Source organism: Oxyura jamaicensis, chromosome 27 (genome assembly GCF_011077185.1).
Source record: "Oxyura jamaicensis isolate SHBP4307 breed ruddy duck chromosome 27, BPBGC_Ojam_1.0, whole genome shotgun sequence".
In the NCBI taxonomy this organism is placed as follows: Eukaryota; Metazoa; Chordata; class Aves; order Anseriformes; family Anatidae; genus Oxyura; species Oxyura jamaicensis.
Window position 1 is genome coordinate 4,136,524 of NC_048919.1, and position 23,833 is coordinate 4,160,356.

The 23,833-nt window shown below is 46.5% G+C and overlaps 1 protein-coding gene across 2 annotated transcripts in view; it reads left to right on the plus strand.

Moving 5' to 3' along the window:
• Window positions 1–23,649, plus strand: part of DNAJC7 (DnaJ heat shock protein family (Hsp40) member C7) — a 24,396-nt gene extending 747 nt beyond the window's left edge. The window contains exons 1-14 of one of the 2 annotated variants that reach the window (XM_035347596.1): window positions 2,514–2,551; window positions 9,447–9,535; window positions 10,017–10,141; window positions 10,234–10,347; window positions 10,900–10,974; window positions 12,016–12,134; window positions 12,434–12,587; window positions 13,369–13,533; window positions 14,520–14,611; window positions 15,820–15,893; window positions 16,473–16,619; window positions 16,854–17,006; window positions 17,602–17,664; window positions 18,524–23,649. In XM_035347596.1, the coding sequence (XP_035203487.1) occupies window positions 2,529–2,551; window positions 9,447–9,535; window positions 10,017–10,141; window positions 10,234–10,347; window positions 10,900–10,974; window positions 12,016–12,134; window positions 12,434–12,587; window positions 13,369–13,533; window positions 14,520–14,611; window positions 15,820–15,893; window positions 16,473–16,619; window positions 16,854–17,006; window positions 17,602–17,664; window positions 18,524–18,561 (1,431 nt within the window). In that variant the 5' untranslated portion in view covers window positions 2,514–2,528 and the 3' untranslated portion in view covers window positions 18,562–23,649. Of the gene's footprint in view, window positions 1–2,513; window positions 2,552–9,446; window positions 9,536–10,016; window positions 10,142–10,233; window positions 10,348–10,899; window positions 10,975–12,015; window positions 12,135–12,433; window positions 12,588–13,368; window positions 13,534–14,519; window positions 14,612–15,819; window positions 15,894–16,472; window positions 16,620–16,853; window positions 17,007–17,601; window positions 17,665–18,523 lie in introns of those variants that run through there. The other variant, XM_035347595.1, reaches the window with a different exon arrangement.
• The last annotated feature ends 184 nt before the right edge of the window (window positions 23,650–23,833 follow it).

The following is a 23,833-nucleotide window of genomic DNA, read 5'->3' on the forward strand; positions in this document are numbered from 1 at the left end:
CCATCCCTACCAGGATTCCCATCCCTACCAGGATTCCCATCCCTACCAGGATTCCCATCCCTACCAGGCTTTCTCTCTCTCTGCACATCCTGGAGCGAAGCTGTCTTCAGTCAACTGGAGCTCGAGTGTCTTGGGATATCACTAACATCCTTTCCCTCTTGAGACCACACTGGTTAATTTCTAAAGAAAGCTTTCACTAGGATGAGGAAGAAATGATTAAGTTCTGGAAGGGGCAGCCTCAAGCTCTTAGGTTTGATCGTTCTTCGCTTCTTCTGTATCAGTTGTCTTAGCGCTGTATTGTACCTGACTTCCTTGGCCTGAAATCTTTTGAAATCATTTGAAATTTTGAAATTTGGGGCATTTGAAGTCTTTTAGTGGTAGTTGAAGCAATTCTTACGCTGTCCTGCTTTGCCGGACATAATGGAGGGGGGAAAAAAAGTCAGTTGTAGGCCAGTGTCATGCTCTGAAAACGTTAATGTGATTAAAGAGCCTCTCCCAGTAACTATTAAAAGTTCCAGTAGCTGGTTTATTTCTGAAGTGGTCTGGTTCAGCGTGCCCGGGGGAGCGGTGTCAGCTGGGGCAGGTAGGAATCCTGGCCTTTCTCCTGGCTGCTCATTTTCATCTCAAGAGCAAGCGATCTCATTCCTGCCAGCGGCGGAGCATTGCAGGCACTGCAGGCAATGAAATGGGGAAAGTCCAATGTCTAGGAAACTCTGCTGGTTCTGCAGCATTTCAAGCTGGCAGTCTGTTATCTCCCGGGGAACTGGGAAGGAGAGAGCTCCTTCTGTGGAAGGTGAGGCAATTGTTCCAGAAAATTATGCAGTTGATAAAATCGTAAGGACAAACAAACCTGAAAGTGGCCTCTGAGGAATACAATCTTCAAAAATAATATTGATGGCCTGAGGTGTTTTGCGCTGCTTATTTTACTGTCAGAAATTGAAGGCTTGGGGAGCAGCACTGGGAGGGAGCGAGCTTCCTGGTGATGTCATTCTGAGGAGTTCAATTAAATCTTGCTGAAGAGGCACCTGTGCGTTGTGCATAGGATACCGGCAAATTGCATGGCCCGTAAAGTTGGGAAAGCCCTGATCGTGTGAGATTCGTTCCCCCGGGCTAATTAAACGTGATGTTTGAAATGTTAAAAACATCCAAATGTAAAAGTCACGCTGAAGGCACTGTCATCTTCTCACGGTGACCTCTAACGTTACCCTTCCTTCCTCCTCCCCGACTTTCATTGCAGAAGTGATGGGCGCAGGAGTGCAGCCGTGGAAATAAGCCTTTGGTCCTTGTCCTGCCCTGAAGGGAAGTTTCAGCTGTGAAGAACAGGGCCAGTCTAGGTCATCTTGGGTTGCCTTGGCGTGGTAAGGCCGGTACCACCCTTCGTGGTTATTACCATGCAGTCCCTCTGTGCTTCTGTAGGTGCTCTCACAGTGATTCCTTGTTGTTTTGGGATATCGTTTCTCTTTTAACGACATAAAATCAGGTGTGAGTAGATGACGTTCTACAGGCAGTTATTCTCTTTTTGTTTGGTCAGAAAGTATAGGCTTTAAACAGCCACGCTTGCTGGCCAGAGCAGATTTCCTTGGGGCCAGGAATCTCCTGTGCGTTAGCTTCTTGTCTGTGCGCCCCTTGCAGGCTTACATAAGTTGCTTAACTTCTGTCTCGATTGATCTAATGTAAATTAGGGTGATAGTCACTGTATTAGGGAGAGTAGTTGGAGGCTTAATTAAGTGCCTAACACTTGTAAAGCATCTTGAGCTGTGTAAGGGCTGCACAGGCAGTGGGCACACGCAGATGTACTCTTGAATCTGATAGAATACAGCCTTTACGCTGTGACTGTGCTAGGTTCTATCAGAAAGCAGCAAAAAATAAATGAAAACCCGTACTGAACTGTTGTGCTAGTTAGCATCAAGGGTTTCTGTGTTCCGTACTTTCGGAATTACAGCGTGACACGGTACGGATACTTTGCTTAAAGGACTAACCTTGTCTGAATGCGTGATTCTGTTCTCTGTGGCTTAATTAAAGTAACAAAATTGGCAAAAGCAGGGAGTATTTCAGAATGATTGTAATGCACTGAAACAGCTGTAAACGCGCTGAATGGCTCACTCACAAGTTGTTTAAGGGACAGGAATAGAGTGCGGTCACAGGATAATGATTGTTTGCGGCCGCGCAAATTGTGAGGGTCCTTACAAAAGAGGGTTGATGTAACCGTATTAATTTTATCTGCTAGATTGTGGTGCTGTTAGTGCCTCTGCTGGGCAGCAGCTGGTGGGCAGGGCCTGAGTTGTGGTGCAGTCAGGGGCTGGTCCATCCCCCAAAAGTCACTGTTCTTTCTGAATTGTAAAGGTTTCTAACCCCTGGGAGCTGTTTTTCCCTTGTCCCAGCTGATCTGAGAGCTTGGGATCTGAGAGCTGGGGGTTGCTGGGGTTTTGCCAGGGATAATTTCCTTGTCATCCTCCTGGCAGCTCTAGGCTCTGTCTGATGTCCGTGTTTAAGACTGGATCCTTCTCCTCTTTCCTCAGTGTTGGAGGATGCAGAGGCCTCTTAAAAAGAGGTATCTCAAATCATTTGGAAAACATTGTGAAATGATCTGTACCGACTGCTGCTTTTACAGTGCTTTTGCTGCAGACTTCAGATATGTTGATGCCTCAGCAGGGAAGCGTAGTTAACCTTAATACAACAATGAACGTGAAATTTGCCACACAAAGTAAATTGTGCAGAAGTCAGAAAGGTTTCAGACCTCGGCTAAATGTGGGTCACTGAGGAGTCCAACAGATGTTGCCTGGAGGTTGTCAGGTGTAGATGATTAGCACGAATCTTTCCACTGCTGTTTTACGTGAAACGGGTTGCATCCTGGTCAGGTTCCTCGTGAATAATGTCTTTGACTGCTTTTACAGGGAGCGCTGCCAGGACTTTTTGGGGGATGAATTGGCTGGAGGGGCTCTGGTGGTGGATCAGCCTCAGCGATGGAATAGTCTGTTCCAGTATTCCTGTTCCGCTTGCACGTGGGCACTTGAGTTTCCCAGGCTGTAAATCCAGCCTATTTTGCTAATGCCTAATTATGATCTTAGGATAATATGAGGAGCAGCAGAGGCTCCTCGCATCGACGGTTAGTCTCCCATACATTTGCAGAGTATTTGAATGCTCTGAATTAGGTAGATGCTGCATACAGCCTGAAAAAGATGTTCAGTACCTGCAGTTGAAGCCTTTCTTGCGATTTGAAGCCTTTCTTTATCTCTACTTTCTTTTTTAGGGTGAATGATGCTGTAGATGCAGTCGTCTTCCCATGTAATTCTTACAGCTGGCTGGCTTCCTTCATTCAGGCCCTTGTGGAACAAAGCGATCCCTAGCTGCTTCTGGACCCTTCTGTGGGTTTTCAGGAAGGCTATGGTGTGACCCTGCCAGAAATGATTGAGCCATTAGTATGAAGTAGGTTAATACTGAGCTCTGCTAGCGAGATGCATTACATAACCGCGTAATTAAAGTTCAGGACTCATCTGGCTGCTTTCACTCGCGGCTGCGGGGCGAGGATTGGCTCATTTCTTCGCTCCTGCTCTCTGCTTGTGGCTTATTTTAGTTCTTGTGGCTTTCGGTCTTCCTCTTGAGTTTGTCCTCGGGTATTGGGAACGTTCTGGGGCGTGCGTAGAGGACAGCATGGCTTTTTTTGTACGCTCTCTGGATTGATGATTAGCGATTTTGCTCGCAGCCACTCTTGTGGGAAGACTTGAGGCCCCAAGGCAGCTCTTTCTATTTTGTGCTTAAGCTGATGAGCCTTTAGAGTATCCATACAGGGTTCTTACATTCAGACCCAAGTTTTCCACAGGTAGTAGCGCACACAGACTCAAGATTTCCCTGGTTTGGGACACGCTGTGAGTAAGCGTCTTCGTTCTCATTGATCCGTCGCAGCTGGTCGTAAACCCACTCCTTGCTCAATGGGGGGTGCTGATGTGCAGGGAAATGCCTTGCATGGTTTGCTCTTCTGCTCCGTATCCCTTTCGGTCTCTGCTGCAATAGGGTCAGCGTGAGACTGTCCAGCCCCGGAAGGTGATCACGGGATGTGTTATAGGTGATTTTGTGGTTTGTATTCGGGGGCCTGTTTTTGCCCCTGCAATCTTCCTTCACGCACCGGAGTCGGAAAACACCGACGCTACTAATGAGATTATATATTCCCTTCACTCAAAATCCTCAGCTGCAAAGTGAAAACCTAACCTGGAACAGCACACGGAGAGGTATTTATTGTCTGTGGCCCACTTAGTGTTTGGCTTCCCTTGTGAGCCCTGAGAGAAGGGAGGGGAAGAGTATAGTATGTCCAGTGGCGAATAAGACAGCTAATTTTAAGCCCTGGACATCTGCCTGCTGTAAACTGTATTGAGATCACCAAACTTATTTTACCCAAGCAGCTGAGTAATATCTGACAGCTGAGAATCTCGCCTGGATTTCAACGAGGAAACTGCGGGGTAGAGGCACCGTGTGCTATTAAGGAAGAAGTCTCTGCAAGGATGGCTTGGCAAAGGCAGGTGTGTTCCTTTTGGTTTGGGGCATCCCCATCGAAATTGAGGCCTGACAGATTTGCCAGGCTCAAGACACAGCGTGGCTGTCCACTGGGCAGAAGCTGGCCCAGTTAAAAGTCTGATTTCTTTGGGTTTCTTGGTTTTGGACAATGCCCCAGTGACCCTGAGATACTTGGGTTTTCTAATAGGATTTCACAGTGTTCCTTAAATCCTTTTTCTTTTTTTTGGGGGGGTGTCTCTTCTGTAATGGAGGCAGGAGATGAAGCAGGAGTAGTGGTTGTAAGAGCTGAGAGGTACCAAGTGTGCTGCCTGCTGAAATGGTGAATCTTTAGCTGGATAGCGTGGCTTTGAGTGCGTGTACCCCTGCATTAGTGTAGGAGCGGGGTCTGTGCTGGCACAGCTACACCTGGGAGGTGCTTCCTCTACAGATCCTGATGATTTAGGAAAACAAGGCGCCTTGCAAGGTAGGTCTGCGTGTTCTTCCCTCTGAGCTGGAGTAGGAGGGGTGGAAGCCGCAATCGGCATTCGCGTGGGGGCCGCGTGTGCGAGCTCTGAGGAGGAGGCAGAAGTTGTTAGGCAAACGTGGGATTGTGTCGCTGCTGCGCGGGCTGGCTGCTTCTCATAGCTCGGCTGTTCTGGGAACGAGCAGGGGCTGAGCTTTCAGCAGAGGGCATGGGGAATAGAGGGAGCCTTGTGACGGCTCCTTCTCCCACCAGGCGGGCAGCGAGGGGCAGGAGCGTGGTGGTGGCACCCTCCGCCCTCTGGGCGCACCAGAGGAGCGTCAGGGACGGGTGGCTGCTGCCTGCGTCGACGGCAGGTCTTCCAGGGTGACAGGGGAAGAATCGGACAAATGTTATAAAAGGGGGAAAAAAAATTGTCTGGTTCATGGGGGGGGCGGGAGAGTTACTCCAAACAGTTCCCTCCCTGTGAGCCCTTGGTGCACGCAAGCAATGAAAGACGAGCTTCTTCCCGAGGTCCTCAGGGTGGCTCTTCCCTGTCCTCTGCGTTCGTTGTGGAGAGGCCCTGAGAAGACACGACCCACTCCGAACAAAGCAACCCATTCAGCCTGGGGCGTATTTTTAGCAAAGCACGATTCTTCTTCAGTTTCAAAAGTAGCAAGTGGGGAATGCAGCCTACATCAGTGCGAGATGCAGAATGATCTCATTCAGGCTGCAGCATCTGTTTGGATTGGAACAATTACCAGTGATATCAGGAGATCTGCATTTTTTTCTTGTTAGAGCAAGTGGTAAACAAGAACTGTTTTCTGTGTGCTTTCTATGTCAGTGGAGCACAACTGGGGCGAGATGCTTCTCTGCTGTGTCTAGGATCTCAGACCACAAGGCTTGCATTTCCAGCAACTGGCTTTGTCTTTGTGCTGCGGAGGAATTTTTTTTTTCTCTCATCTTTTTTTCATCACTAAGCTTTAAGCTATGTGAGCAATAGAAATATTTGCGTATTTCCTTTCTGCCACTGGTAGCTGAGGTGTTGTGGCTTGTCGGTATATCAATCTGTGCTAAAATAAAGGCATAAAAGGGAAACAGACCAAAAAAAAAAAAGAGTAGAAGTCATTATTTCGCTTGTTTTCTCTAGCATTTCATAATACTGGTGCTTTGTGAAAGTTGATTTTGCTATGTATCTGTTTTCTTTCTCCCATTTTCCCAACTTTTCCCAGCAGTTTGTTGGCAGACGGGGTGTTCTGGCAGCCAGCCCTCTAGCTATTAGGCAGTGCTTCCTTCTGACATGACAGGTAAAATTGCTGGAAGACGTATGAATCAGGGGCTGGTCGGCTAAGCAGGTTACCGTAGAGGCTCAGAGAGATGAGCTCTGCCAATAATTCCGTTCATGCTTCTCTTTAGACCATACAACGAGGAACTTCTGAGCGAAGGTACGTAAACGGGATCTGTGATTTTCTTTCCCGTTTATAATTACAGAAACAAGACTTTTGGTTAAACTTCTCACTGCCAGGGCAGAGCAGAATTGCTGGTTATTTTCTTCCACAGTATTTTGAAATGCTTGATATGTAATAGTCAATAAAAAGGCTGTATTTGGACCCGTTTTTGATCATACAAAGCATGAGTCCCACCGGTTATGATACACGTCCATCCAGCAAGCCCATAATGGCTTCTAGCCGTGCGAGCAGCCCGCAGGGGGCTGTGTTGGCAGCTGCTGTTCAGCGTGCCAGCTTCTGCGAAGAGCCGGGCTGCCAGGTAAGCACCTCCTCGGGTATGGCAGGGGAGCAGGAGGGATGCCACTTCTCCATCCGGATGAACGAGCACGTCTTCTACCAGCCTCTGCACCTCGCTGTGCCGCTGACTTCGGGAGCCGTGGCAAGAGGACCCGCCGGAGCCCTGCGCCGACCCGTTTCTTTGGCACCCTCTTCCTTGCTCATCCTACTGCATTTAAATACGCCGGCGTGGCTGCGTTGCGTTTCTGTTGTTTGACATCAACAGAGTTACCGGAGGGGTGCTTCTGGCCCGTGTTGGGAGTGTAATTGATAGCGAAACTTAAAAATGAAAGCCGACGGCACGTACCGGAGCTGTGGCCCCCGAGGCCCTCGGAGTGGCAGCGCCCTGTGTCTATTGTTCTGCCAGCTGGCAAAACTGTGCTGCTTCTGTGAAAACAACCCTTTGCATGAGGCGGTTGTGTGGGAATGGCCAATGGCAAGCCTGAATGAGGTTAAAAACATGTGAACTTGTTTCGACACAATTCCCTTTGTTCTCTCCCTAGTAGGCTCACTGAGCGTTGCCGGTGCCGCGCTGCCTTTGCCGAGCCGTGCCCTGCGGTCGCTGCAGGGCCGTGGCAGCGTTCCCCCTTTTGGAGAGGAGACTGGGTTGGCAGCTTCGTAGGGAGCGCGGCTCCCAGCAGCTAACTGCATTTCCCACGTGACGCTCTGATCTCTAGGTACTTCCAAAATAGAAACGCAAAGCGGTGGTGGACTCTTATCAGACCTGCTCGGCACCCTCAGGTCTTTGATTCCTGGCAGCTTGTTAAAATGCAGTCTTCCTTTCAATCTTTTTCTCTACTGATAGAGGCCGCTCACGATAGCGCAGAGGAATGGGATCTGTCATCAGTACACAGCAAGACCCCCACTGCTTTTCCACGGAATGCGTTGTAGCTACAGCCTTCTGTGAAGACAGTCGACTTCTGTCCTCTTGGGTTTCTTAAGGATAACATTTATCAAAGATGAGTCTTTGCTTCCCCTGGGCAAAGCCCTGTCCTGAAACTTGCCCAAAGCTGAATCTAATTTTGGATTTTGTAAAGATGCACAGAAACGGAGACCTGGATCACTTAGGTCATACCACATGTGACAGATCAGCCTAGAATTGTAAAGGTAAAGATTATCTCCGTGTTTATAGCACCTGCTAGGCTGGAGACTTGCTCTGATTCAGGCCTTTGGCTGTTAGAGTTGTACTGCCAGATCCCGAAATAAAGCTCCTCAGGCATCAGAATTGCTCTCAAGCAGTTGATGCGCTAGTGCTTGCTCTGGAATCGGATGAAAGCAGTTGTATATAAAAAGCCCTGTGACTCTTCGCTCTGTCCCCGCGTCCTCTGGTTTGGCTTGGATTTGTTTACCCTGGATTTCCCTGTAAATAGCTTTGCCGCAATAAGTGGTGCAAAGAGACACCTTCTCTTCTGGATCCTTCCCTCGAGAAAATGCTGAAGCATTTCGGCACAGCCTGGAAGCGACCCGTGGTTGAGCCCGCGAGTGCAACTCCGCTCTGTGCACCCGGCTATTTTAGTTTCCTTGGCCTCTGCTTCACTGCTTCAGCAAAGGCTATATTCAGACCAGCTGGCAGTCTGTCTGAGAGGAGTAGGATGACCTGTGATGGTCAGCTTCAGCTGTACTTCTCGTGATACGTGCATTTCCCCGTGCGGCTGGGCTGCTCGCCGCTGGTTGTTGGAGCCGGCGGCTGGGGCATGTAGACGTGCTGGCTGCGGCCCTGGTGGGGCATTGAGCAGGGAGCCTGAGCTAGTCTTAGCCCTGATGTTTGGGGACAGGGTTCTGTTTGTACAAGTGCTCCTGGCAGAGGACAAGCAGTGCCTGTTGCTCTGGCTACAGCAGTGAAGGCTGAAAGGCACGACACGAGTAGCGACGGCTGCGTCTTGGAGATGGAGATGCTGCTTTAGAGCCGGTCTCGTCGCGTTGACGTTAGTCTAGGAGGCAAGCGAGTGAATTCAATCACTGAACTTGATTCAGTAAAACTGAATTAAACATCACAACACCATGCTACGAGTTCTCTCTCTGACTGCTTATCTAAAATGAAGGTAGAAGATAGGGAAGGGTTTCATTTCCATTAGGGGAAACTGTGCTTTCAAGAGTTTAAGGGATGCGGCTTTAAACCATATGTTGTGTGTTTTGAAATGTCCTCTCTCTGCAAATGCTTGCTCTTGAGTGTGAGGACTATTTCTGGACCTGTTGCCAAGGCAGTGCCAAGCTTCTCCTTGAGACTTGTGCCCGGATTTCTCCTCTATTTAGCTGTCTTTTGAATGTAGAAATTGTTCTTGGCCCTGCTTCTCAAGCATGGGGCTACTTTAGCAAGATAACACTCAGATTTTTGACTTCGATGACTACTAAGGTTATGCGTCGCTTAGGCAAGTAGGCTACTTGGTTAACCATGGCCACCTGAATTTTTGCTCAGCTCTAGAGGTTGTCTACAGGCTGTCCAAAGGTGTGGTCGGACTGCTATTGCACACCTGCAATGTTCAGCTGAGTTGGTCGTGTCCCTGATCAAGGCCCTGGTCAGGTGCTGCTGAGAGCCAGAAGGATGCGGTGTGCTTTTTTCTCACAAACTGCGCATACAGAGTAAACCTTGCAGCAACCAGCTACAAGAGTTTGGAACACTGAAGAGCTGCAACAAGATTGCTTGGGGATCAGGATCTTGGTTTTGGGCGGAATGTGTTCTGATGCTCTGTCCCTTGTGTTTTACTTCCTTGCAGAGAAGCAGAATCATTCAAGGAACAAGGAAACGCATACTACGCCAAGAAAGATTACAACGAAGCGTACAACTACTACACAAAAGCCATAGGTGAGAGCAGTTGGTAATGATGATGATCTTTGCTGAATACAGTGTCTAAAAGTCAAAGCTGGTTATTGATTTCCAAATACACCAGCAGGGTTTCTAACAGCACATGCAGGACGGAAGCTTTTTGCTGGCTTTAATTACCTTACAAAATTTCCCCAGACTGATAGTGCAAGTTAGTGCTCATGCGGGGCATTTACAGCTTTTTTTGTTTGTTTGTTTGTCCTCTACCCAAGATATTTTTAGCAGGAAACAATCCAGCTTTCTGTCCAGTGCAGGGTCATCAGTGCTGCCAGCCACAAGCTTTTGCTCTATACGAGTTAAATCCTGTGTATAGTTGAAGAGCAATAGTTTGATTTGCAGTTCTAAGCCATCATGCACCATCGTAGGTCACCCAGGTGTTACAAATTGGGAAGGATTTTGAATCCAACAATGACTTTTGAGTATGCTGCTTACATGACACTCGGTGCTCTCACATTTCCTCCAGATACCTGTCCCAACAATGCCAGTTATTACGGTAACAGAGCTGCCACCCTCATGATGTTGGGGAGATTCCGAGAAGCACTGGGAGATGCTCAGCAGTCTGTCAGATTGGATGATAGCTTTGTACGGGTACGTGGAAAAATTCATATTTCATACACGTCTGAATGCCCTTCTTTCCTCCTATTGCAGCTCTTGCAACTGCCTTTTAACTGTCTTCTCAGGGCCATCTACGGGAAGGGAAGTGCCATCTTTCCTTAGGGAATGCCATGGCTGCCAGCCGCTGCTTTCAACGAGTTTTAGAACTGGATCATAAGAATACTCAGGCACAGCAAGAGGTAAGAGGTTCGGAAAACTGAAATACTCCCACGAGATGGGGCTGTCGAAGGAAATGGATTTGAACTGGCAAGTCTTTTGCTTCTAATTTGCAAGGTGGAATCACAGGCATGGTTAGTAACGACTGGGTGATGTAATGAAAAAATCAGATGGTGTCGAAGTCTCTGTTTCCCAGTAAACTGACGGGTTACATAGTTTACTTTTGTGCATGATAGCCTTCGTGCTTTTCTGTTAAGAAAAAACTAGTCTTTCCCCAGCACTCCAGGGGAGGAATGGTGATAAGGGAGTATGGAAGTGGGTGAAGCAGCATGTAGAAGACTGCTGCCTCTCTTGAGTCTCTTTAACAAGTGTACGTTTTCTTGGACTACCACTCGGGTTCCATGATTTCATACTCATAATGATGGCAAAAGCATTCTTGTGATCTGCGTTCTTGTTTCATGGTCTGCAGTAGTTTTTGCACCGATGACACTTCAGGGATTGGTCACTTGTGTGCTTGGTAGTGTTACAGGCCAGTGACTGTCCTGCAAGGCTTACTGTGTTCTCCTGTCTTTCAGCTAAAGAATGCCAGTACCGTGCTAGAATATGAAAAAATAGCTGAAGTGGATTTTGAGAAACGGGATTTCAGGAAGGTAAGATCGACTTGATTGTTTCCTGTAGCATGAAGAAAATACCGTACCTGGCCAGTTCAGCCAGATGTACGTCTAATCCCCCTGCCTAGTACTAGCTGCGTCCTGATGGGAGGTGCTGTACAACATGCTTTTGCTACTGAAGCAGGGTCATGAACTGTAGCTTCTGTGAAAATGGCAGAGCTCGTGGTCTCGTAGCACTGAACAAATGAAAAGTAAAGAGGGTTCAGGCTGAATATCCTCTGTTACTGTTTGCTTTGTAGGGTGAGTGGCACCATGAAGTATTTGATACAGGTTTTGTCACTGACTGCATTTAATAATTTAATTCTGCTGTCTCACTTCACTGTGAAGACTGACATGAAATGTCATCTTTGTTTCTGGAGCTGCTCTTGCTCTTCCTCACTCAGAAGCCTTTGGCTTCTCAGTCTGGAGCACAGTGCTTCCCACAGCGGGCCATCGTGATGTCACGGGCCGGGAAGGCAGATGAACCTTGGTGGAACAATGACCCTGTTCTCATGCAGATGTCCCCACCAGAGAGGCAGAGATGGAAAAGACCTATTAGATCACCCTGCCCATTGCAGTCAGAGCAGTGTAAGATCAGGCCCTGCACTGTACTTTTTTGTGTTCTGTTCAGTCCAAACTGTCTCAATCTATTGAATTTCTGTCCCTCCCACATGTCTTTATAATGCAGAAAACAGGGGCAGAATTGTCTTCCTTGGCTGCTTCTTTGGGGCCTACAATTTCAGAAGGGTTAAACGGATGGGATTTGCACAGGTGTTCCTCGAATCCTCTGTGTTGTGCTGTATCGTAGTAACACAGCAGGGACCACAGACCTTAAAACACAAAGCCCTTAAAAAAAAAAAACAGAAGTGCTCATAAGGAAGACGTCCTAATGAAGTGTGTATATCCATCAGAAGAGTTGGCTGCACACTTATCTTCCTGACTGAAGACAAACACGGAATCTCAAGTGTGGCAATGGGGTAACCTTTCAATCCAAGCCTTTGGATCTTTGTTTTGTTCACATTCATGTTTTCCTCACATCAGGTTGTATTTTGCATGGATCGTGCTTTGGAGTTTGCTCCTGCTTGTCACCGATTCAAAATCCTCAAGGCCGAATGTTTAGCACTGCTGGGTCGCTACCCAGAAGCACAGTCTGTAGCAAGGTGAGCATCTTCAAAGTCTACAACCTGTGTAACAGCTGGTGGTATGTCCTGTCTACTACAATTTTCACCAACTGAAACGAATGAGGGATGATACGTATATATAAAAAATGCAAATGGTGATGAGGACGTTTGCACGAGTTTATCCCCTTTTCAATTAATTGTATTGGGAAACTGTACTTAGGCTCAGTTAATAACCCTGCCACAGACTTGATAAAATATCTCAGCAGAGGAGGAATGCTTTGGAGATCAGAAGGGGACTGCAATAGGGTGACTTTTTTTAACATGTTTATTTTTTACAGTGACATCTTACGAATGGACTCTACAAATGCAGATGCTCTGTATGTCCGTGGTCTCTGCCTTTATTATGAGGACTGTATCGAGAAGGCAGTGCAGTTCTTTGTCCAGGCACTCAGAATGGCTCCTGATCATGAGAAAGCGTGTCTTGCCTGCCGTGTAAGTTGTGAGCATTGAGGTCGGGACTGCAAAATTACAGTGTGTTTTTTTTCTTTTTTTCTTTTTTTTCTTTAAACCAAACACTTGCTTCTGCTGAAGCAATCCCTTCTTCGTACCTCAAAATAATCATCCCCGAGATCTCCAGTAGCAAATAGTGAGTCAAGTCCTTCCTGAAAGGGCTGCTTATAACTGTGAGCTGCTGGAAGCTTTCTCAGAAGGCTGTGATTCTCTGAAGACTGCCTCCCTTTCATTCTTTTTTGCTCCTATATCTGATCAAGGGGCAATAAAGCTAGGTCTCTCAGTTCTAAGAACTTCTGAGACAGATTTGATTTAGTGCCTACAGGCTGACCGTATTTAAACACTGTTTCTTTCAGGATGTTCCTTCCATCCTTTCTACTCTGTTGTAGTTCTTTAATCAAGTTTTGAAAGATTTATTTAGCTGTATAAGCTCTCAGAAGGTGAGGTCCTGCTCCTATTGTTTTTAAATACATAAATCACTTCACTGGCATGTTCTCGTCTTAAACATTAGGCAAACTTTGTTCACGTAGAGAATGCCTGTAACTGGCACTGGCTCTTCCTCGACACTTCTCTTTGGGGAAAATCAAAATGCTTACATCTCATTTCAGCTGCTGTAGCAAGTCTGTGACTTCTGTATCCTGCAATGTTGTCTGAAACCAAATTAGGACAATTATGTTTGAAGACCCATACACAGCAAAATAAGGTGTTTGGAACCCCTGAACCACTGACCTACCATCCTTATCCAGGATATATTTTCTTTCAGAATGCCAAAGCACTTAAAGCAAAGAAAGAAGACGGGAATAAAGCATTTAAAGAAGGAAACTACAAACTAGCATATGAACTGTATACAGAAGCACTAGGAATAGATCCAAATAACATAAAAACAAATGCCAAACTCTACTGCAACCGGGGGACAGTTAATTCAAAGGTAAGAAATGGTCACCTGGCAGGTAGTGTTTGATCTTGGGTTGGATTCCTCACCACGTAGTTTATAAATACCAGATCACTTCTTTTGGAAAGCATATGCTTCTCTGCTCCTGGGGCAGCTGGATCCTTTAGCGCTGTAGGCAATATTTCAGGTTTTTGTGCTTGCACAACAATTGGATCTGTTCCAAACAGCCAAAGAAGTTGACTCCTAAAGAAACAAAACTCAAATACTTGGGCTGCACAGAGTGGGAGGGAGTGGAGGAATGTAGTGTGGCCTTATCTTAATCAGCGTAAAGGCATCCTTGTTTGTTTCCTCCCTGGTAATGAGGATTTTTTTTGTAGATTGTGTCTTGCTTTATTTTTTTGATCTAAAACAATCTGACGTAACTTAAAATTTTACATCTTTGTTGGAGCTGCTGTTGTATTTTGGTAATGCACTCTCCAGCGATGCATTTGTTTGACAGTGCTTCAGATTTCCATCATGCATTTCCTCTAGGCACGTTTCCTCCTCAGCTGTCTCTGTGTTGATGTGCCTCTTCTATCAGTGGGGCTTTTCGACACCCATACTTGGTCAAGAGACAGGCTGTTTTCAAAACCTAGGAAACAAAATAAGTCAGAGGCAGCTTTAATGGACACTTTATGTGGCTGTTTGTGTCTGAAAACGATCACTTTTAATAATTCTAAGTTTATTCCATTTCAATCCAGGACATCTTATTCTTCAGATCATTCTCAGGAAGCCCCTTGTTTCCAAGTGCATTTTGTAGAGCAGCACCATGTAGTTGTACCGCTTCACTAGCCAAGCTTCTAGTTTTTCCTTACAGAAGAAAAGCTCTGTGCTTTTGGGGACTTGGAAAAAATGTCGTAGATGTAGATCCACAAAAACAGTGAGACTTTTTCAAAATTCTGTGCAACTTCCACTTGCCTAAAATCACAATGCTGATTAGCAGATTTTTTTTTTTCTGACTTAACTTCTGTCTGACTTTGTAGCTTAGGAAACTTGAAGAAGCAATAGATGACTGCACGAATGCAGTAAAACTGGATGACACATATATCAAAGCATACTTGAGGAGAGCACAATGGTAAGTAGATGTTTATCATGGACATGCTGAGCAGGTTTGTGGGTAGGAACCTCTTCCCTACAGCACTGAGTGACAGGGTAACAAATCTGAAGCTTAAATGAATAAAAGGTTCTGTCTTAAGAGTCCCTGAATTTGTTTCTCTTCCTTGTGGCGCCGAGAAGACAGGAAAGTATGTAGTCTATCCTGCCTGCGTGGGTCTGGGTCTGCCTATCTGTTGTTGTGTTCAGGCAAGATTTGTTCTCAAGCTTGATTTGCCTTTTTTTTTTTTTTTAAGGCTAATATAGGATGATGGTCTTTCCCAGAGAACCTGTCTCTTCTAAGCTGTTTCAGAAAGGTTTCTGGGAGTAATAGATTTTACCTGTGCAGAGCTGTTTCATGCTTCCAGCACTCTGGATTTTGAAATGGGATGGCCTGTTTCCACTGTAAGGGAAATCAGCTGAGGCTGTACATATTTCTACTGTAGATAATACTGCAGTGTAGTACAGTGTGGCCGAGAGAGTTGTACAAAAGATGTTTGGGTCTGTATGTTTTGTAACTTGGCACCAACCAAAGAAATCATCAAGCTCTGTTCTGACTGCACATTTATTTGCTCCTTTGCTCGGTACTGATGATTCCTAGTTTGTGACCAAGCTGCCTGGCCTATAGGTGAACCAAAACCATTACTGCAGCCTTCCTGTCATGCATTCATTTTAATTTACATCCTTCGGTGTTTTTCTGAAGTTCCATCTCAGTAATTGCTAAATTACAGTAAGCAGTAGTGATACAGTAAAATGTGAGCAGGGCTGGCTTGCCAAAAGGCAGGCACACGTCCCTCTCTGAGGTGCCAGGATCGTCGCTTCTAAACAGGGCTGCTAGCGTACAGCTGCACCAGCTTCCTTCAAATGTCACTGGCTGGTCTTATTTCCTGCTGTTGGATGAAATAATTATCAGATCTTCAAAGTAGAACTTGTGCTGCCAAATGAGATTGCGGTCTGAGCTTGGAGCCCAAAGAACAGGCTCCTGTGCCAGAACTTCCCATAAACTGCAGGTGCTTGGGCTTCTGTTCAGTGTAGCAGTGACCCTTTGTGGGTCCCTCTAATGATTGCTCTTCCTGCAGCCCAGTGCACGTATTTTCCTTAATTCATCTCCATCTGGAAAGCTTGTACCTGCACCCCCTTCTTGATGCTTTCTGTGATGTACACCTTGTCAGTCATTGTTTCTTTCCACAGTTACATGGACACAGAGCAATATGAAGATGCTGTAAGAGACTATGAAAAAGTATATCAGACAGAAAAAACAAAAGGTAAGCATATGAGCATTCTTCTTTACATGTTTTCCTTAAAAAAAGACAAATGTTTTTCTTGTTTTTGCTTCTGTGTTTTTTTTTTATTCCTCCCTTTCCCCCAAAATGCTCTGATTTGCAACCCAATGGGACAGTACTGGGAAAGTCATCGGAAGCACTCTGAAACTCCTGTCTCAAAATCTGGTTTTTCTCCCAGCAGTGAAAGCTGAGAAGAGAATTTATCTTGCAGCTGAAGCACTATGTTCGATTCAGAATATCTGGTTATGGTTCTTGTTCTTAACAGTCATCCTGCTTCTCTAGCAGCCTGAAATGAAATGGACAGAGTTAGCCTTAGTCCTTGTGGTTCTGGTTCTATACTGGTTCAATAGCACTGGGATGTTTACCTACATTTGGAAACAGCGTTAAATGCAGTTAGACTTTAATTAGCTGCCTGGCTATAAATCCAAGGGGGTTGGCTCCTTGTGGCACTTGAATACTTCAGCCCAGGTCACCTCAACATGTTGGTCTGTCAGCCTTTTTTAAAGCAGAAGACTGCCTGATACTAAAGCTTCTTTCCCTTGGCATTGTACTTCTTTCTAGAACACAAGCAACTTCTAAAGAATGCACAGGTGGAACTGAAAAAGAGCAAACGGAAAGACTACTATAAAATCCTTGGGGTTGACAAAAATGCCTCTGAAGATGAGATCAAGAAGGCTTACAGGAAAAGAGCACTAATGCATCATCCAGGTATCCAGAAACAGGCTGTCTTCGAGCATGTGTTGTTGCTTTCATCCCTCTGCCCCATGCATGTCTCCCCTCCATCACTTACAGCCAGGCATAAATAGGAGAGGGAATTTCTGGACAAATACCATTTCTGACTCCAGAAATCTAAAATACATCTGTGATAGTAAATAGAAATGTGTGGTATTTTCCATTTACACTAGAAACTCAAAGCTTCCTTCCTCGTCTTTATATCGCTAGACCGACACAGTGGGGCAAGTGCAGAAGTACAGAAGGAAGAGGAGAAGAAATTTAAGGAGGTTGGTGAAGCATTTACCATCCTGTCAGATCCCAAGAAGAAGGCCCGCTATGATAGTGGCCAAGATCTAGAAGAGGATGGATTGAATATGGGTGGTAAGTGTTTATGGTATTCCATAGTGGCAGCCTTTAAAAAATATTAGACTGTTAGTCTGCCTTCTCCTCCAAGGCAGCCTGGCTGTTCTTGACCTCTCAATTGTAATAATCCTGTGAAGTGGCTTGGTTTGGTCTGCAGAAGTATTTGAATGGCAGATACGCAATGACTGTTTGAAGTTGCAGATAATAGGCACCGTATAATCCAGATTATCCTTGATTGAGCTGTTGGGTAGTAGGTACCATTACTCAGAAACTTCTGTCTTTCGTAGGCAATGTAAAATCACAGCACAGAAAGGCTGTGGGTCCAAAATGTTCCTTATCCAGAGTTCTTAGGTTGCTCCCGTGACTGGAACTGTCTCTCAGCTGTTGCTTTTACTTGTTTTCTGCCACTGTCGGTAGCCCTGTACTCTGCTGCAGCACAGTATAGCAGCGTTCTGTGCTGCTGCATTACAGTGGACAAAGCCAGCTATTTGCTTATAGCTTTTTTTCCATTTCAGAAATGCTTTATGGGCCTTCAGTTAAGAAGCAGTTTCTAAACTGAAAACTGTAACAGTCTGTTTTACTTCATCTTACGACTTCCTTTTCTTCCCTCTAGACTTCGATGCAAATAATATCTTTAAGGCCTTCTTCGGTGGGCCAGGTGGCTTCAGTTTTGAAGGTAGGTGGAAGTGTCCTCCTGTTGGCTTTGGAATTGGTAAGTACGCCAATAGCTTGACAGGACAGCGGAGTTTCCCCAAGCTTGATGTGCTGTTTGAAAATAGTATGTGGCTTTTCTACATAAAAGTGTCTGCAAGCTCTTGGAAAGCCTTGCACAGCATCTCCGCTGATGGCTGGTTCTAGTTCTTCTATGTTTGAAAGCTTCCCTTTTCAAGGAACTTGTAGGCATGGGCTATCCGAGTGGTGTTTACCACTTGTAAGTAGTTGACCATAGCTCGGATACAGTTGCTGTTGCTCAACAACAAAAGGCAGTTCTTGGTCAGAAGTCCTGTGCTATGTCACACAGCTCTCGCCTTTAACATTTATAAGGCTGAATCCTCCCGAGGGTCTCTGCCTTCAGACCTTTTGAGGTGACTGGAGGCAATGAAGGAGCTGTCGCTCGTGTCCCTTCAAACCTCAGGTGTGGGCAGGCCTTCTTCACACACGGCAGAGTAAGATGGTTTTATACAGCACTGAGCAAGGTCTCAGCACTTACCTAGTGTCAATAAGCCCCTTAGGGAATTGTGTGTTCCATCACATCTTCTGTTAAGTGAATTTTGGAAAGTCTTGCTTGGTTTGTGTCCCATTTACCTTCATCCTTGGAATTCTTTCTCCAGGCCTCCTGTCCCTGGATTACCAGGAATCCACTCTTAGCTGTTGGAATTTAGCTGCTGGAAATGTGTAGCTCAGATCTCTCCCACTTGTCCAAATGGTTTTGTTTGACTTAAGTGCTGGCCTGGCATCCAGCTATTGCAGAATGGTATTGAACCCCGTTGCCTTTGAACTTTGAAAGTGCTAATATCTTCCATTTTCTTTTTCAGCTTCTGGGCCTGGAAATTTCTTTTTCCAGTTTGGCTAAAAACAAACAGACACACATACCTGATCTGCTTATTTTAGCCTTGAATACGGACATACTTTAGACTCCTTCCTTCATCATGTCTCATTGTACTTAGAGCAGTTTCATTTTTCTCGGTTGGAGACCTCTGTTTTGTGTGCTTTTGTGTGTGAAGAGGAAACCAGCTCGGGGAGGGGAAGGCTTGTGAATTTTGTTTTACTGTTAACTTTATTAAACAAAATAAAGCTTTGAATCTTTTGGTCCCTCCATGCTGGCCCGTACTTTCAGACTGTTCCTGCTCCTCAGCAGAGAGGATTTCCCTGAAGTCCTCCTGGAATCTTGCCGTGCGAGAGGGTGAAGTAATCTCCTGTTTTGTTTTGGTTGGCTCCAAAGTGCGATATGGCAGCATGTCTAGGGTTTGTAGTAACTTGTAAGTTATCTTAATCTTCTGAAAATGTTGCCAAGATTCAATCAAACTTCATACAATTGCATTTTACTTGACAGATGTCTTTTATTTTTTTTCTGCCATGGTTCTACCAGAACGGTACACTTGGGCATTAACTTAATCGATAATGTGTGAGCTTAAAAATTTTGTATCAGAGAGAAATGCTTCTTTGGGTTTAAAAGAGCAGCTTATGTGAGAATTCCCTGTGATGCAGCTCGAGTTAAGGGCTTTGTGTTTCCACTCCATGAATTGTCCTTTTTAAGGGAATGTTGAATTTGCTCTGGGCTGAATTTTTTCACCGTATGTTTTTTAATTAATCTACTTGAACATTTAATATCTGTGCTAAACTTGATTTTCTTGGGTTTAAACTCCGTTTGATTTTTGTGTTACTGATCCGTAACGTGGATGAGCTCTTTTTAGCTTTGAAGAAATGCAACATAATATTCAGGTTATTAATTGAAAATGGTTACTGTGTGCGTGCAGCAGTGTGTTCTCATAATGTTTACAAGAACTGTACAAATATGTTAAACTAGTCAAGTAGTTTTCAAATAGAAGTAATTTACTAGTCCAAAGAAGCAAGAAAATGCAAAGTCAAACTCTGAACTGACGGTCTGTCGCTTGCTTCTCTTGCACAATGTCAGGACAAGTGCTGGAGTGATGAGCTTAAAGCCCGGAGCTGCGTGCAGCTGCACCACCTCGAATTGGAAATGGATTTGGTTCAGTGGCACTGCCAGTTAACGTGAATGCTCTCCTATTTTTCACCATAAATGTAGTGTTACAGCAAGACCTCAGCTGAGAGAGGACTGCTTCCAGAATTCTGCCCGGTTTTCTAGAAAGTGAAGAATCTTGTCTTCAGAGGTGCTGTGGTCAAGTTGAACGCTCTCTCTGAAGCAGTTCTGGAGCACAGCGCGTGGCGTGGTCTGACCGCTTCAGGCAGCCTTGCTCAGAAGTTGGGCTTTGAAAGAAAGTGTGTTGGCACTCCCCAGCAGCAGCGTGAAGGGGCAGAGGCTCAGAAGCGTTGTTGTATCCAGAGTTTCCTTAAACTGACCTGCAGTAGTGTAGTGACATTTGTAGAGCTGAATTTTGCTTGGGTGAGAAAACGTGTGTGTAGAAATCCATGCAAGGCTTTTTCCTAGAGAAACCTGACACTAACTTTTATATATCTGACTTATCTTCTGACTGCAGGAACAAAAATTGCAATGACTTCATTGCACAAAGCGCTTACCTTGAACGCTGACATCTTTGTCTTCCTTCCAGTTGAGGGCTGTACTTGTCCTGTCTAGTTGGACGGAGTTGCTAGACCGCAATGCAAGTGAACTTCATTTCCACGAGTCGCAATAGTGCCGTGGTGCTGCTGCTGAGTCCTGCAGTCCTGTGGTTTCTGGTTTGTCAGAACTTTTGACAATCCGCTTTCATAGAGGGAAGATTTAAGGGCTTAAATTCTAGTACTGCAGAATAAAGGAAGCATTTTATAACTCACTCAAAAGTCAGCTTTTAAAATGAGCCAGCGTTAAGTAATGGTTCCAAAAATAGACTCTGCAACGTTTATTCAAACTTCCTTTGCATCAGTGTAATGTGATGGACTCACCCGGATTGCACTGAGGGCAAAATAAGGTCCTAGCATTTTTCAGGCTCTGGAACGGTAAATACCTGGGGAACTAAAATCCTGGTCTATGCACATTGAGACTTCTCCGGTTCTCATGGCACTTGTAAATCAGAGTTTACAGGAGTTATTTTAGTGTGGCATTCCGGATTCATAACGTGTCGTCCTGTGTGTGTCGATAATCACTGTACAGTTTGGACTTCTCTCGGTCCTCTGTCACCATGCAGAGATGCGTACTGCGTTTGTCCGTGTGGTTTTTATTATTTCAGCCTCCCCCCCCCCCCCCCAGCTGAGTATGACAGGCTTTCTTCTCTCCAGGTTGTGAGTGAGACCGTTCCTCGGAGGACGGAAATGGAATGGCTTTTCTGAGAGAGGAAACGCGTACAACAGATATTTATGAAACTGTACCCGAATGCATGACTTAAAGTAGTTTAATATTAACGTGGCGAGTGCCAAGACTTTTCCAAGAGGCGCTGTTGCGTGATGAAAGCTGAAGGCCAACACGTGCTTTTGCATAAACTTTTGCACAGTGCGTTGGGGTCTGACGGGCGTTCGGTGCCTATCCCCTTACCTCAGGACAGCAGCAGAGCGTGGAGGTAGAGGTGCGCCGGCGTTGTAGCCTCCGTCTTGTCTGAGCACGGCTGGGAGACGCGGGACTGTTTGTTTCAGGAAAATCCGCGTGGCTGTGCGCTGCTGGAAACGTGGCCTTTCATACCCGGTAGTTACAGAGCGTGTCGTGGGTCGTGCATAGCCACAGGGAACCTCGGTGCCACTCTTCCAGCTGCTACCATTCTGCAGAGCTCCCCGCCTTCCTTTGGCTCGATAGCGGCTACCAGGCATAGGAACTTGCCACAGAGATCATTAATAAATACCTTAAGACGATAATTACGCTTCTGCTTTTTCTAGAGTGATAAGGAGCTAACGTCGGTGTCAGCCGTGAAACGCACGCGCAGGGGGATGCGTGCACGGCGAGCCTTGCTTAGCGGTGAGCTCTTCCCTTTGGAGACTGGGGGGGCACCACGGGACCGCCGCACGTGCAAGAAGCTGCTGGCAAAGCCCCCCTTTTAAATGAGGAAGGGGCTTCGTGGAGGTCAGTCCTCGTAGTTACCGATAGGTTGGCTTTTTGGTGTTACAAGAGGAGCCTTAATAATCAACGTGGAAACGTACCAAAAGGTGCCCCCGGCCTGTTTCCCATGCACGGGGGCTGTTCCCTGCCCTACCCATCGCCTGCAGAGCAGCTGCTGAGCATCTTTAGCGTTGTCTCGTGCGTCTGCCCCTCAGGCCTCAGCTCCTGCGTTTTGGAAAGGGAACAGTTGGTGCTGTACCAGTGCCCGCTGATGGGGAATTACCCCAGGGGGGAGCAGAGGTGACGTGGCTGAAAGGCAGGCCGGGTCGGTGCTTCAGGGAGGGTCTTCGATGAGACGCGATGAAGGTGATGGCTGTTGAGCAGCTCGAGAACTGACGGTGCCATTGTTGTCGGTGAAAGATGTAAAGCACAGGAAAAATGGGTGCAGGAGGAGTCCCTCGGCGGGCTGAGCTGCGTGAAGTGAGGCTGGGCGAGGCTGCGACGGGAGCATTACCAGGCAGATGAGGAGTGTTGGGCGATTACCCTCCCTTTACTTCTGTCTCCATCATGATCTTGTGGTGTCTGAGCTGCCGTGGGGCTGGTTTCAAAGTGCAGCTGCATTCAAATGAAAATGGAAGCAGTTTCATGCTTGAAAAATTAAAAAAAAAAGTGTCGGTAATGTTCGTGTTCGGGAGATACTTGCATGTACAGTGATCTGACCTCTAGACCACAAAGCCTGGTGTGTTTTTGTTTCTTTCTTGTGCGGATTTACTTTCCAAACCTGATGCTGTTTCAGCTCCACCTTTCGCAGGGAGTGTTGCAAGTCCTTTCCAGGCTCGCTGAACCTGGACTTGAAATCAGCTCTAAAGACCATTTAAGATGCTTCTGGCTGCCCGTTTTGACAGGCTTTTCTAATTGTTTCTGCTATACGTACACATAGGAAAGTACATGGTTGTTTGTTTTCTTTTTTGTGAACTTGGAAATGTTGCTCTAAAGCTGGATCCTGTGCTCTAAAGGCTTCTGACTGTTTTGTAAATACTTGCATTAATGCAAACTGGATGGGGAAGAATGGTTTAGGGCCAACAGCATTAATTAGCGGTGGGATATTGTAAGTCCCTCGGAGCTTTCTGTATCTGACTGGGATATGGAGTGAAAGCACCCGTGCTGTTGTGTCGTTTCCGATACGGAAACTGCCGCCTGCGAGCTCTGGCCTCTGAGCCAACCTCGCGTCTGGTGGCTGCGCTCGGCCAAATCAGTCTTCAGCTAATTGAATGACCAAAGCATTTGGACCACGCCGTGGCTTGCTTATTCCTTCAAACTCACTTCCTCAGTTGAATAACTAAAGATGTTCGCTTCTCTTCAAGCGGATGGCTTTCATCCCGTTTAAATTCGTGCCTTGTACCCTCCCCTCCCTTCCTTAGGGAAAAGGACAGCTCATGGATTGCACCTACTTGAGCCTCTCCAAGTGGTGCTGAGCCCCGTCGCGTTGTTACAGCCTAGGTCTGAAAGGTGACAGACTCAGCCAGAGCAGTTCTGTGACCCTCCTTTCCCCCAGAGGCCGTTCACAAGCAGCAGCTGCTGAAATCTGGAGAATTCCCTATCGCTCACCAGGGCAGCAGGACCTGTGCGTGGCGTGGGAAGATGATGCAAAATGCTTCGGCCTCCCTCAGCTTGCCCCGGCTGTCCCCAGTCCTGCAGTCAGGGACAGGGTTGTCCTTCCTTCCTGGAGCAGTGCTAGGCACGTTTTCTCTCTGGAAGATCTGACCTCAGATGGAAAGCTCTGGTGTGAGCTGTGAGTTAGGGCGCCGAGATGCGGCACGGTCTGCAAAACAGCGTTACGGGGTTAGAGCTGGCGCGTTCAGGGGTGGCTCGGGAGTGCAGAACGTGGGGAGAGCTCGGACCCTGCCTCTGGCTGGCTCTGCAGTTTGCCTCCAGCTCCTGCAGAGCCAATCTTACGTTGCTTACTCCATCTTAGCCCCTGCTTTCACTTAAAAACTCGTACTTCAAAAGAGAAAATCACGTGAAGCAATGGTGGGGGGGGGAGGGGGGGTTGAGTGCAAAACAGCAAACCGAGCACCTTCATTGCATGCATATCTGCTTTGTTGTAAAGACATTAAGGAGTAGTCAGGCAACCGGCCGCTGATGTGAAGCCGACTTGGAGAGGACAGTGGACCCCGTGCTG